Source organism: Prionailurus bengalensis, chromosome D3, assembly GCF_016509475.1.
Source record: "Prionailurus bengalensis isolate Pbe53 chromosome D3, Fcat_Pben_1.1_paternal_pri, whole genome shotgun sequence".
NCBI classification, from domain to species: domain Eukaryota; kingdom Metazoa; phylum Chordata; class Mammalia; order Carnivora; family Felidae; genus Prionailurus; species Prionailurus bengalensis.
The window spans coordinates 86,540,738-86,554,903 of record NC_057356.1 but is presented as its reverse complement, the minus strand read 5'-3'; the positions used below and the strand labels follow the sequence as shown (position 1 = coordinate 86,554,903).

Genomic DNA, 14,166 nt, shown 5'->3' with positions numbered 1-14,166 from the left:
AATCACTTGACAAATAAAATATTCACGTCCTAAATTAGCTTTCAAAAATATTTGAAGTATCCAGTGAACTCTTTCATTTCTGAAAGGTAGAATACAAAGAAAACAGTTTTGAACATTGATGCATTTTGTTTATATGACAGAAATTGTCTTTTTTTAAATTAAAAACAAATATTTAGACATCATTTAAATGAACATAATTCTCATAAAGTGACACACTAAAATATTTTTCTTATGTTACTTAAGAGAATAAGAATTTCTTTAAGCCTGAATCTAGGTAGAAATTCTTACAGTTATAACTCTTATAAAGGTATAAATTCCAAATAATAGAAAAGTAAAACGTAACAAAATTATAAACCCGTGATACTCAGATTAATAAAATTAATACAACACATCAGATGTTCCTTTGATTAAATCAGTGCTCACAGGAGGAAATTAATGACTGATTCAGCGTAGATTCTTTTGAGTTGGCTTGCCTATTCTTTCTAATCTGTGTTATGTTTGCAAATTTGTTCATAACCACTCTTGTTCTCTATTTTTTTTTAAGTTTGTTTATTTTTGACAGAGAGAGAGAGAGAGAGAGAGAGAGAGAGAGAGAGAGCGCGAGCAAGTGTGAGCTAGGGAGGGGCAGAGAGAGAGAGGGAGACACAAAATCTGAAGCAGGCTCCAGGCTCCGAGCTGTCAGCACAGAGCCCGACACGGGGCTCGAACTCACAAACCGTGAGATCATGACCTGAGCCAAAGTCAGACGCCCAACTGACTGAGCCACCCAGGCGCCCCAAATTGTCTTTTTTTTAAACCCAAATTCTACTTTGATATGGTAAATGACTTTGCTATTTTCTGCTACTTCAAAGGGACTCTTAAAATTCTAACTGCCTATTTTACAATGAGGCATGATTTAGAAAACTTCTTTAGCTCTCAAATCTGTTTCTAAACACATTGAAGAAAAGGCTATTATCTTTTTTAGTTTTTATAAGCAAAATTTGATTCCGTTTTAGGACAGTGGCTTTAAGTAACATCAATTTGTCTGCCCTAACAGGCTTTTATTGCCTCTTATATACCAGCAAGGTGATAAAGATCCAAGTATATATACTTCAATTCAAGAAAACCCAGTTTTATTTGTCTTATCAAGGGAATGTAAATTGAAAATCTCAGGATGTGTCATGTGGGAGACGAGAAAGAGGAAAAAAATGTCTAGATTGTGATTTTGTTCTGAAGCCCTTTTAATGAAAAGAGCAAGTGACAGAAGAATTAACCAGACCTATTATTGTAAGGACAGCCCTGGGCTTCCACTGTGGGCTCTCTGGCTCCTAAGAGGTAGAGACCAAATGAGAACATGAGTTCTCTGCTGTGGGGGAAGGAGTGGCTAAGCCTGCTCAGTTTGCTGGAAAAGTAAGCCAACCCCTCCTCCATGGAAACGGCGTGGGGAGAAAGAAGCATACAAGATTGGTCAGCATTTTGGAGGTTTGTCTGAGGGCTTCTTCTGACTTGAGTGTATTTGTGATGTCATAACCGTAGTCCTCAACTGAGAATCCTAATGAGAGTGTGACCTCGGGCCCTTACTCGAGGTCCTTATCTCTAAATGAGGACCTGGACTAGATCAGGCCTTTTCTACCTGTAGCACTATGGGCTCATGTGAACCTCCTCCACCTTCCAGAGGCTAAGACTTGAATTTTGCAAGATAACAAGTCAGATATTCACAAGTTACTTGCAAGATGACAAGTCAGATATTTACATATTATTACATATAACCAAATAAATGTCCGTTAGAGATTATTTTCAAACAAGCAAGGATTTGAGTATAGAACCAGAGCAATTCAGTTTAATACCTTTTTGTCTTGTTAAAATAATAATGTGCTAATATAGCAAATTCAAAAAATATAGATGTTAGTAGATAATATAAATCACCCATAATCAAATTTTAAAGCACAATATATTAGTGTATAAAGAAGTCCTTGTGTTTTCTCAACCATACGGGGTAGGTTATAATATAACTATTAGGCAGATGCTTTCTAAAATCATATTTTCTGAACTTGTATGTCACTTCCTTGGACTATATTAAGGAAAATCACAACTTTTATTACTGTCTGACCTTTGGTCACAAACCGTGACTTTGCTTTCTTCTAACAAGCCCTTAGAAACCTTCTTTTCCTGCTCTGAATGCTACCTCTGGCTTTGTCAGTGGTGAGGGCTGCTTGAGTGTCCTTTGAAAGGATGTTAATTGAAAAGGTAAAGGATTCTAGCATCATTGTTCTCTTCAATTTTATTATATAAACAAAGGAGCTTGTGGTAGGTGCCATATATTATTAGCTCCTGCGTGCTTTGTGATATAATCTGAGTTATGATTGTTGTCCTCACAGACTGTAAAAGTTATTTGGATGTTTGTTGACGGGATGTTTTTTTCCACATTTCTTAGAGCCAGTTGTAAATACCATTTTTAGAAAAATAAATTTTAGGTGTTTCCTATTATGTGGGCCTAATATTATATAAAATAAGGTATTTAATACATGATCATTTAGGAATGATTTATTTAGACTGAAATTTGTCCGGATTTGTTTTTTGGATGACTTTACATGCTGGGCTTACATTTATTGGCCACAGCTTTCTGTTGTTATTGTAATGTTACACTTGAAGTGATGAGAGATGATTAAAGTCTTAAGTTGAAAGGGGGATTTTAAAACTGGATATAAGTTCCATCAATCATTTTCTTCAAATGTATATTCTCTTTACTAACAGAAAATAAAATATAACCTTGGTTTATTTTTGTTATTAAATTTTTTATTAAAAAACAACCCTGGGGGCACCTGGGTGGCTCAGTCGGTTGAGTGTCTGACTTCAGTTCAGGTCATGATCTCACGGTTTGTGGGTTCGAGCCCCACGCCAGGCTCTGTGCTGACAGCTCAGAGCCTGGAACCTGCTTTGGATTCTGTGTCTCCTTCTCTCTGCCCCTCCCCTGCTTGTGCTCTGTCTCTCTCTGTCTCTCAATAACAAATAAAGTTAAAAATAAATAGATAAATAACCCTGCTTTATTTTAGTATTAAAAACAAAAACCTGGGTGGGGGGGGGGTGGTTCCTGGGTGGCTCATTTGGCTAAGTGTCCACTATTGATTTCAGCTCAGGTCATGATCTCATGGTTTGTGGGTTCAAGCCCTGCATCAGGCTCTGTGCTGACATTGTGGAGTCTACTTGGGATTCTCTTTCCTTCCCTCTCTCTCTGCCCCTCCCCCACTCGCTCTCTTAAAATACATAAACTTAAAGAAAAAAACAACCTTGGTTTTTGCTTTGACTCTATCATATCATGTCTAAGGCATCCTACTTCGCATGTTAAATGCACAGCTAGTGTATGAGTACTGAGGTGTATGGTATCTGAGTTGGAGATAGGGTTGATTCATGAGATCTGTTGACATTGTACCGACATGCTTGCTCTATGCATGCACTGACCTGCAGCTTGTCTAGGTGTGTGGAGTAAATTGATGGTAAGAGAAGGAATGATCTGACCTCTGCAGCTAAGATGTTTTCCACATAGAAGGTGCCAGATACATCAGTTTGAGCTTTTTCAGTTCTAGGAGGCCACACAGTCTGCTCATCTGCAGATCTGTAGGTGAAATTGTGTTTGCCTTCTACACAGTTTGTGTTATGTTTAATGTTTTAAAAAAATACTGTATTCTGGGCACCTGGGTGGCTCAGTCAGTCGGTTGAGCATCCAACTCCTCATTTTGGCTCAGGTCATGATCTCATGGTTCATGGGTTCAAGCCCCACATCAGGCTGTGGAGCTCCAGGCTGCCAGCACAGAACCTGCTTGGTATTCTCATTCTGTCTCTCTCTCTTTCTCTGCTCCTCTCCTACTTGCATACATGTGCTCATGCGCACTCTCTCTCTCTCTCTCTCTCAAAATAAATAAGCTTAAAAAAATAGAAAGTACTGTGTTCTGAAACACTGTGTCCACACATGACCTGAAACAGTTCTTTTGTGAAACGGGAAAAGGTAAAGAAGAATCGTTTAGTATTTCTGCTGATTTTTTCATAGGCACTATTAAAATTTGTGTGTGCCGTTGGATACTTATAAAAAACCCCTCTTATTATGAATCAAGTAGGACAAAATATCTCAAGGACGCAATGAATTATGCAAAAGTTAAAGAAAGGAGTATGGTTTAGCCTTTTAACATTTGGATGATAAGAGGGAGTAGGCCTTATCCAGACCTTAAAATCCTAAATGGGCTTCAAATCAAAACTCTGCTCCTTTGACTTGCTGCTTTACATAAATTCCAGCAGGTCCTAAAAGAAGTTGAAAGTACCCTTCAAAAAACTTACAACTCTTAAAATATGAGATGTTTTCCAGTTACATTAACTAGTACAGTTTTGTCATAAACCTTCTTGTTTAAGGATTTGTATGTACATATTGGTTCTGTTTCGCTTTCCATGTGTTAACATTAGTTAGTGTTAAGAATAAAATCATTTTCTTTGCTGCTCCATAGGTGGCATCTTCATCGGGAAGCACTGAATTTCCACCATTTGGGTCCTCCACAGCGCCTCTCCCTGAAGCCTCACACGACCAGTTTGTGGCTCAAGGTACCCTTTTAGGAAGAATTCTACTTTCTTTCTTTTTTTTTTTTTTATTATTTTTTTTCATGTTTATTTATTTTTGAGGGAGAGACAGAGCACGAGTGGGGGAAGGCCAGAGAGAGAGGGAGACACAGAATCCGAAGCCGGCTCCAGGCTCTGAGCTGTCAGCACACAGCCCGACGCGGGGCTCGAACTCACAGACTGTGAGATCATGACCTGAGCCGAAGTCGGACGCCCAACCGACTGAGCCACCCAAGCACCCAGACATTCTACTTTCAAAAAGAAAAATGACATAGTGTATGATTCCATTTTTTTTAAGTTTATTTATTTTTTGAGAGACAGAGAGAGACAGGGCGTGAGCGGGGCGGGGCAGAGAGAGAAGGAGTTACAGAATCTGAAACAGGCTCCAGGCTCTGAGCTGTCCGTGCAGAGCCGGATGCGGGGCCCGAACTCACAGACTGTAAGATCATGACCTAAGCCGAAATCGGACACTCAACCGACTGAGCCACCCAAGCACCCCTGTTTATTTATTTTTGAAAGTAAATATCTGTAAGAACAAAATTAGGGGCGCCTGGGTGCCTCAGTCGGTTAAGTGTCTGACTTCGGCTCAGGTCATGATCTTGCAGTCCGTGACTTTCAATAAATCAGAAATTTAACAAAACAAATACTCTAATAAATGGAATTTAGTCATCAAATAAATAGTCAATTGCCCTATGGTTCCTTATTAAGCATAGATATTTCATGTTTGAATTTGGGAATTCATAAATGTTAGTTAACTTCATTTTTCTCCCCCTTTTAGGGAAAACACTTCAATTTACCCCAGTAGTCCACTTGAAAGTGGAGAGAATCTGGTCATAAATATTTTCAAAGGGTATGCTTCCATTTTTAAGCACACAAAACATGTTGAGTCTTTATTAGAAATGCTTGATGAATAGCCTGGGATTTATTTTTATTAATGGCAATATGTAAATTCTCTTCTTTGTATTAGGGACTGCTTCCAACTCTATTATGCTTCAAACTTTGTATATTTGGGAGATTACAACTTAGCTTTTATTTATTCCGGAGAACATACAGGCCTTATTGTAGCATTAAATTCTTCACCTGGAAGGAATGTGCTGCTGCCTGAAAAGAAGGTACTTTACACCCTGAAGTATAAACATCCACAGAGAAAAGGCCTTAGAAAACTTGAGAAATAATTGCTTAATTAAGACTTTACTCAGAGTTTTCATTATAATATCTGTTCCCTAACTTCCTAAACACCATCCCATTTTGTTTTTTAGTAATTTACGTTAACAATATAAAAGAGTGTTTAATTGTAGAAAGTACTCATTCGATCTTAAGAATAAAAGGAGCAAACCACATGGTTTAAATTGTTAAGAGCCCAGAGCATGAAATCAAATTTGAGAATAATTCAAATAATCATACACTCACCCATTTAATAAGTGTAGAGTTCACTGGTTTTTGCACAGAGCTGTGCAAGCATCACCACAGTCAATTTGAGGACATTTTCATCCTCTAAAAAGAAAACTTTCCATTGTCAATCACTCCTCATCTGTTTTCGATTTTTTTCCAGGCCTAGTGTGTCACTAATCTACTTTCCCTTCCTATGGGAAATTTCATAAAAATGGAATCATACAGGGCACCTGGGTGGCTCAGTCAGTTGAGCGTCCAACTTCAGCTCAGTTCATGATCTCACAGTTTCGTTGGTTCAAGCCCCGCGTTGGGCTCTGTGCTGACAGCTCAGAGCCTGGAGCCTGCTTCAGATTCTGTGTCTCTGTCTCTCTCTGCCCCTCCCCCACTTGCCCCTGCCCTCCCCTTTTATTGGTATTCTTCTATAAACTTAACCTAAAAATGCTGCAAACATTTAACACATATCTTGTGAATATTTACATTTTTCCCTTAAAACCACTGGAACGGTTTCTGTGGGATTACCTACATCTAATTTTCCCGATTTTATTTGGTTTAAAGTATCAAATCTTTCTTGATGCTCCATTGTCCCAAAGTTCTATATTCCTAATTCCACCCCAAAGGAATTAGTTAATTACACAGGAAAATGAAACTTTACAGTAGAGAAACCTGGTAGACAGCATTTGATCAAATGGTTAAAGTTAACACCACCAATAATGGCACAGATAGAAATCATGTTTCCCTGGTAGGATGCACCGAAGATCTAACCAAGAGGAACCATCAAACATCAGGCATTCTACAAAGTAACCGGCCTGTGCTCTTTGCAGAATGTCTGAGCCCTGAAAGAGCACGTCTGAGGAGATCTTCCAGTTTAGAACCCGAAGAGACATGACAGCTAAATGCCAAGTGTGGTCCTGACTTGGATCCAAACAAGAACCCTTGAGCTCTAAAGGACATTAGTGAAACAATATGCCAACTTGGAGAAGGTCTATAGACTAGAGAATATTACTGCATCAGTGTTAATTTCCTGGTTAACTGTACTGTGATTATAGAAGACAAAAGTCTCTGTTTAGGAAATGAATTTAGGGCTGAGAGGGCAGGGCATCTGCAGCTTACAAACAGTTCATAATAAGAGAGGTATGTAGGTAGATAAAATGTGGTAAAATAGTAATACGTAGGGATCTGGGTGAAGGTATATGGGAATTCTTTGTACTCTGTACTTTCTGTAAATCTGAATTTATTAAAAATAAAGTGTTCCTTTAAAAAAGAAATAAGAAGTGAGGGTTATGAGGGAAATCTTGATGTAGGTTAACAAACATAGCTTTCTTGGTAACAATCCTTTGCTGAGTTTTCTGGGAAAGGTCCACAATCTCATATCCTCAGTTCTAAAATCCAGAATCTCTGAAAACTTAAGTGTTCTCAAAACTTACTTGGTATAAAACTTGCCCATACCTGAATTACAGTTGCTGCAAAACCTGACCAGTACTGGTTTGAGGTTGTATTTGTTCCTTTCTTCATCCAGCTTACTGTGATTGTACAAGTGTTACACTAGAGAAATAGTTACTTCATTACGTGGTATTGCCCAAATTCTCATTGGAGGTTAGTTAATGTATGGTAGGTACATGCATCTTATTATTTCTCTGAAATCTAAAATATTTTGAATTCTGAAGCACTTCTGGCCCCTAGAGTTTTAGAAAAAGGGTCGGGGACCGTCTATTTGTTCCTCAATGTCTGAGTGCTTGAGGGCACGAGGGCACAAAACCATGCTCTGCCCATCTCGTCTTGGCTCTTACACTGTCATCCAAGGCAGACGTACACACACACACACACACACACACACATACACACACACACACACACACACACACACACACACACACACACAGTGGAGAAGTTGGATATCTGCTTCCTTGACCTCAGGTTTGTGATGAGCCGGGCCCTGGGGAGCTCCCTAGTCGTCTCTCTTTGGCCCTCTCAGGGGCTTTCCTCCGATGGTCAGAACTTGCAAATGTTGTACATGAACACAAAGGAAACAAAACTGTGCTAATTTTTATGCTTATCCTCAGTAATCGGTCAGCACGAAACCGCGTCGGCACGGCTTCCTCGCGACGCGTCCCTTCCTGCCGCTCTGCCCAGGCAGCGTGTGGTGACGCCGCCTCTCCTCGCGGCGGTGTGCAGCCTCCTGGACGGTCTCCTGGCGACGGCGCCGGGAGACACTGCACGCGCTTTTCGGCAGGCCCGTCTCGTGGAGCTTCTCTGTAGGTAAGAGAGGCCGGGCAGCAGAGACGAGTTGGTGCAGGACTGCTTGCGTGCCGGGAAGGTATCTCTGTCTTCTTTTTGGCTCACTAGACTGCGGGGTTTTGCTTTTGCCAGAATTGTCCTGACAGTTTCAATTTAGATCTGTTAAAGTACTCGTACGGGTTTGTTACGCTGACTGTTACTCCCACCGTCCTGATTTTTTTTTGTAATTCAGAGGTTCTGAACCTGATTTGTCTTGCACCATACTCAAGAACTGTGGTGCAGTCCCTTGGTCATTCTAAATGGAAGTGAAGGGCTTTGGGGATTCACCTCTGTAGGGCTATGTCAGAATAAGGGCCATGGGTTGAAAATCGTTGTTTAAATTCATTTGAAGTTTTTTCATTACTGGGGATTAAACTCTTTATTACATAACACTCTGATAAAATTTAGAAGATCATGATTTCGTTCTTTCATTTAGCTAATGTGAATGAGCTTCTGGCTGGACCTTTGCATTATCGTGTTGGTTATGTGTATAGTGAGAAAGGCTGTAGATACTGAATCAGTCCCACTTAGGGTCTTCTCACAGGGCATTCCCTCCCTAGTGTTGCAGTCTGGGGGAAGTTACTATTAATCTCATTAATAACATCTGGTTATTGGGGTTAGCGTGAGGATCAAGTGATGACGTCTAAGATACTTTCCCCCCCCCTTCTTTTTTTTTTTAATATGAAATTTATTGTCAAGTTGGTTTCCATACAACACCAGTGCTCATCTCAACAGGTGCCCTCCTCAATACCCATCACCCACCCTCCCCTCCCTTCCACCCCCCATCAACCCTCAGTTTGTTCTCAGTTTTTAGGAGTCTCTTATGCTTTGGCTCTCTCCCACTCTAACCTCTTTTTTTTTTTCCTTCCCCTCCCCCATGGTCTTCTGTTAAGTTTCTCAGGATCCACGTAAGAGTGAAAACATATGGTATCTGTCTTTCTCTGTGACTTATTTCACTTAGCATAACACTCTCCAGTTCCATCCACGTTGCTACAAAGGGCCATATTTCATTCTTTCTCATTGCCACGTAGTACTCTATTGTATATATAAACCACAATTTCTTTATCCATTCATCAGTTGATGGACATTTAGGCTCTTTCCATAATTTGGCTATTGTTGAGAGTGCTGCTATAAACATTGGGGTACAAGTGCCCCTATGCATCAGCACTCCTGTTAGGATACTCTATAGTAACTGTTCCTTTGCTTTCTTCCCATCTGGATTATTATAGCCAGTGGATTATTACTACCTCCTGTTGACCCCGTAGTCATTTGCATTGCTCTTCTTGAGAACTTTCACTGTCTGAGATATCGTCCTCCTCTTTGCCAAATTGCAGTACTTTCTCTTTCATTTTGGGATATTAAGAAAACTCCAAAAAGAAAGAAGTATCCTTGTTTCACTTCACTTGCCATTACTCGTTTACCACTCAGATAATCCGTGAGGTGTGAGTTTGTTCACAGTTACTCATCATCTTTCCACCGTGATAACCTGCTAGACTTGGAAAAGGAAACTGCCTGTTGATTAACTTTCTTCTTGGATGTTTTTCTGCCTCAAGAATGATCAAAATGGAACTTTAGGAATACTCTTGCTTCTCAAGAAGAGCCTGTTGTGAAATTGAGGTCACAGAATTATTAAAGAATCTTTTATGGCAAAGGCTTAATCATATTCTGTACCTTTTCTTTATTCAGGACTTGAAAACTTTTTCCTGCTTTTTTTTTTTTTTTGCATTATTTTGTTTTTTACTTTGTAAATCAAAACTTATTTCCTAGCAAGTATTTTTCCTGTTTTAAACAGGAAACTAACCACCAAGTTTTTTCTCTTGTTTGCTTCCCTTTTAGAAGGGCTTCTTTATATTTTATTCTGCTTTTCATTAGATATTTTTTCTTCAGAATTCTGTTTCCCATGTTTATTAGATAGGATCTTTTCCTGTGTTCTAAAATAATTATGGGATATCTTTTTATATACATTTATTGTCTTTATGAAAATCTGTTCTCTTTGTTTTTACTTTTCTTTTTATTTGAGTAGACACAAAATGTTACTTTCATTTCAGGTGTACGTCTTAATTACTTAACAAGTTTATGCATTATGCTGTGTTCAGCACGGGCATAGCTACCATCTGTCCTATTCCATCGCTGTCACAGTATCATTCCCCGTGTTCCCTATGCTGTGCCTCTTATTCCCGTAACTTTCTCGTTCCATGGCTGGAGGCCTGTGCCTCCCTGTCCCTGTCACCCATTTTGCCTCACCCCTCACCCACCTTCCCTCTGACAGCCATTGTTTTCAGTAAAGATCCTTTCTCTTGAATTCTGTTCAAGTTACATTCAAACTTCAAATACTGATTTATTAATTTTTAATAAGCAGCAGACTACTCATCTTTTCTGCTCTTTGCAGCATCGCAGATGCCACCCTCCTAGAGAGCTGTGTCCAGGAGCTCAAGGCGCCCCTGCCTTTGTCCCCTCCCGCTGAGCACACGCAGGCTCAGGTAAGTGTCTCACGTCTCCTTCTCGCCTCATGTCTGCTTGTGCGTTTGTTTTAAGTGCCAGAAACATAAATTCTGCTAAGGATATACTAACCGTAGGAGAAGGATGAAGATCTTTCAGGATAGACATGGTGTAATGAGGTTATTTGAAATAGGTTACTTAACATTTTAATCTGAGACATCTTTGGATGGCAGAAAAGGGAAGTGAGGTTTAAAGATCTATATTCTCTTCCTAATTCCATTAACCAGCTGTAGATGTTTATTCACAGATCTGGATATCTTTGAGCACCATATTAAAAAAAGAAGACATTATATAGACCACCTTCCCATTCTGTGATTTTAGGCCATGTCTATCATTTGCACCTAAACTGAAGTTGTTAAAATAGATAGTGACTAAATTCTATGTGTTTTCAAAACCCAACCTAGTAAAAATAAATTTATTTTTGTTTTTTTTACAGATATTTACTATTTTTTTTTTAATTTTTTTTTTTCAACGTTTTTTTTTTTTTTTAATTTATTTTTGGGACAGAGAGAGACAGAGCATGAACGGGGGAGGGGCAGAGAGAGAGAGGGAGACACAGAATCGGAAACAGGCTCCAGGCTCCGAGCCATCACCCCAGAGCCTGACGCGGGGCTCGAACTCCCAGACCGCGAGATCGTGACCTGGCTGAAGTCGGACGCTTAACCGACTGCGCCACCCAGGCGCCCCAGATATTTACTATTTTTAAGTTCTTGATTGTAGCTCGAGTCTGCATGTAAAGTATGCTTAATAACTCCTTGTGTAGTTGTTGCTAGTAGAAATGTTACCCTAACTCAGAGTTTAAGAAGGGATACAAGATTTGCTTTGCGGTGCTGTCTTTGGGGTTTCTGACCACGGCAGGCCCCCTCTTATAAGGCTGGGTAACACATCATCTTCAAAATACTTGTCCCAATGCAGTCTGAGCCTTTGCATAAGGCTCCCTCCTCCAGTTCACTGTCCAGCTGACAGACCTTTATTGAGCATCTACCACGTACCAGGGTCTTGCCTGTGCAAATAAAAGAAAGATTCTTCCTCTCAAGTTGGGAGAGCAGATCATGAGCAAATCCATATACACATCTGAGAAGAACAGCTAACAAAGGCGCCAGGAAATGCTTTCAGAGTGAGGAGGGTAGGGCTTTTCCACTTAGGGTGGTCAGGGAGGGCCTTTCAGACAGTGACATGTAACCTGGGTTAAGTGAGGACACTGCCAGATCCCTGAGATCGGGGTTGGTTTGTTCTATCCAACAAATAGCAAGGAGGCCAGAGTGGCCAGAGCAAATCTGTGGGGGGTCATGAGGCCAGAGGCTGCAGTGAGCTCCATGAAGGCAGGGCTATGACTGTTTTTAGGCATCAGTTGTGTACCCAGTGCTGAGCACAGTGCCTGTCCCATGGAAGGTGCTTGTTCGGTACTTGTGTAGGCCAAATGCTGCTTAGCTGTTTGTCCTCACACAAGATTCCTCATTTGTTCCAGAAAAGTTCTGGAACCTCTTCTCTGCCAGATTGTGTTCTAGGTGCCAGTGACAGATGTGTGAACAAAGAAAACACACACGCCTGTCCATATGAATTCTGTCCTTGGTGCAGAAGACAGTAAGCAGTAAATAAAATGTGAACTATTTTATCAGCTGGTGACAAATGGTATGGGGCAGGGGTGGCGCCTGGGTGGCTCAGCCGGTTGAGCGTCTGACTCTTAATTTCAGCTCAGGTCGTGATTCCAGAGTCATGGGATTGAGCCCTGCGTCTGGCTCTGCTCTGAGTGTGGAGCCTGCTTGGGATTCATATTCTCTCTCTCTGCCTCTCTGCCTCTCTGCCTCTCTGTCTCTCTGTCTCTCTCCCCCTCCCTCCCTCCCCTCTACCCCTTGCTTGCTTGCATGTTCTCTCTCTGGAGCATTCTCTCTCTCTCTCTAAAACAGAAGAAACCCCCCCCCCCCCACACACACAAATGGTATGGGAAAAATGAGTGTGAGGAAAAGGTGTGCAGCAGGGGAGAGGGTGTGGTGTTTGGTAGGGTGGTCAGAAGACACCTCGCAAGGGTGAGATCTGAGCTGAGAGCCGAGGCGCTGAGGAAGCGGGCCGAGTGTGTGGGCTTGTAAGAGGCTTCAGTGATTCCGTGGTTCCCTCTCTGATGTTTCTCGTTTGCTCTCACTTTCCATGGCTTATCTGTTTATGGTAACACTTCATACATTAGATGTCAGACTTATTGTAACTGCAATCAATAGTGTTCAGTACAAAGGCATCAAAAAAGACTCCATAACAATAAGGAAATTAAATGTTACAAACTTGCATTTTACATGATAGGAGATGTGTTGAAGAATGTTTTGTCATCTTTCTTTCTTTATGCAATCGTAGGCTTTATGACTTTGGAATGCCCCTTCCTACTTCTTCCAGAATATTGATTCCACAGTTTAGCTACTTAAAAACTATAAAGGCTCTCTTTCTTTAAAAAGAGTTTGAAATTTGGCTTTGAAAATACTGCCTTGTTTGGTATTATCATACTTGACAGTGTTAATGTGATCATTAATGGTATGTTTATTATATGAGAAAATCATGCTGTCTGCTATATATTCATTTTAGATCTTTAAAAATTACGATTAATATTTTGTTAGTTTTTTATGTAACTTATGGTACAAAGAAAGTGACTTACGATGCATAGAAGACAGAAATATCACTGAGCTAGGCTTTTCATATGATATGTTTTGTTTTACTTTATCTCTTTTTTCAAATAGGTATCCTCTCTCCTAGAATACCTGTCGTCTTTGTCCAGGCTTCTGCAGTCATGTTTACTGGTAGATCCTGACCTTGTGATTCAGGAAGAGCTTCTGAAACCTCTTACCACAAACATCATCAGGGTCCTCACCATATGCATCAAAGATGTGTTAGGTAAGCTTTATTTTTTTCACGTTTAGTATGGAAGTAAAGCATATTGAGGGAAAAAGAGAATCTTACTCTGCACCAGGTACTCACTTCAAGGTTGAATTTTATGTTGTGTTTTGCCGATATTTTGGAAGGCTTTTTTTTATAACGTGTTTTATAGTTTGGGTGTTTTAAGTGGTTCCAGGGGGCCATTTGAGGCAAGTATGTAGTATAATGAAGGACTGTACTCTGTGCTGTCAGTTTAAATGAGGGCAAAGTTCTTAATGTAATGTTAGCAAGTACAGTGAGTTTTAGATATTCATTATTCTTACAAGCTATGGATACAGCCACATGACCTACTTATAACTTATCTGCAATAACAACTATAAGTACCGCATATAATAAAAATTTTGGTAAGGTCCTAAATTATTGAAAAATATACTCTGATGAAAAGATGAATATAGTACTTAATAGAAGAGAAAATTAAAACAGTATAGGACTTTATCAGAAATAAAATATGGTAATTATTTAAAAGATTTTATAATGAAGTAATTGATCATTTGACTATTGCCA

General features: G+C 40.0%; 1 protein-coding gene across 2 annotated transcripts in view; it reads left to right on the top strand.

Annotated features, from left to right (window-relative positions):
* Positions 1–14,166, top strand: part of RTTN (rotatin) — a 165,003-nt gene that overhangs the window by 113,697 nt on the left and 37,140 nt on the right. For both annotated transcript variants that reach the window (XM_043559072.1, XM_043559071.1), the window contains exons 35-38: positions 4,473–4,566; positions 8,034–8,229; positions 10,637–10,727; positions 13,467–13,620. In XM_043559072.1, coding sequence (XP_043415007.1) covers positions 4,473–4,566; positions 8,034–8,229; positions 10,637–10,727; positions 13,467–13,620 — 535 coding nt within the window. The remainder of the gene's footprint in view (positions 1–4,472; positions 4,567–8,033; positions 8,230–10,636; positions 10,728–13,466; positions 13,621–14,166) is intronic.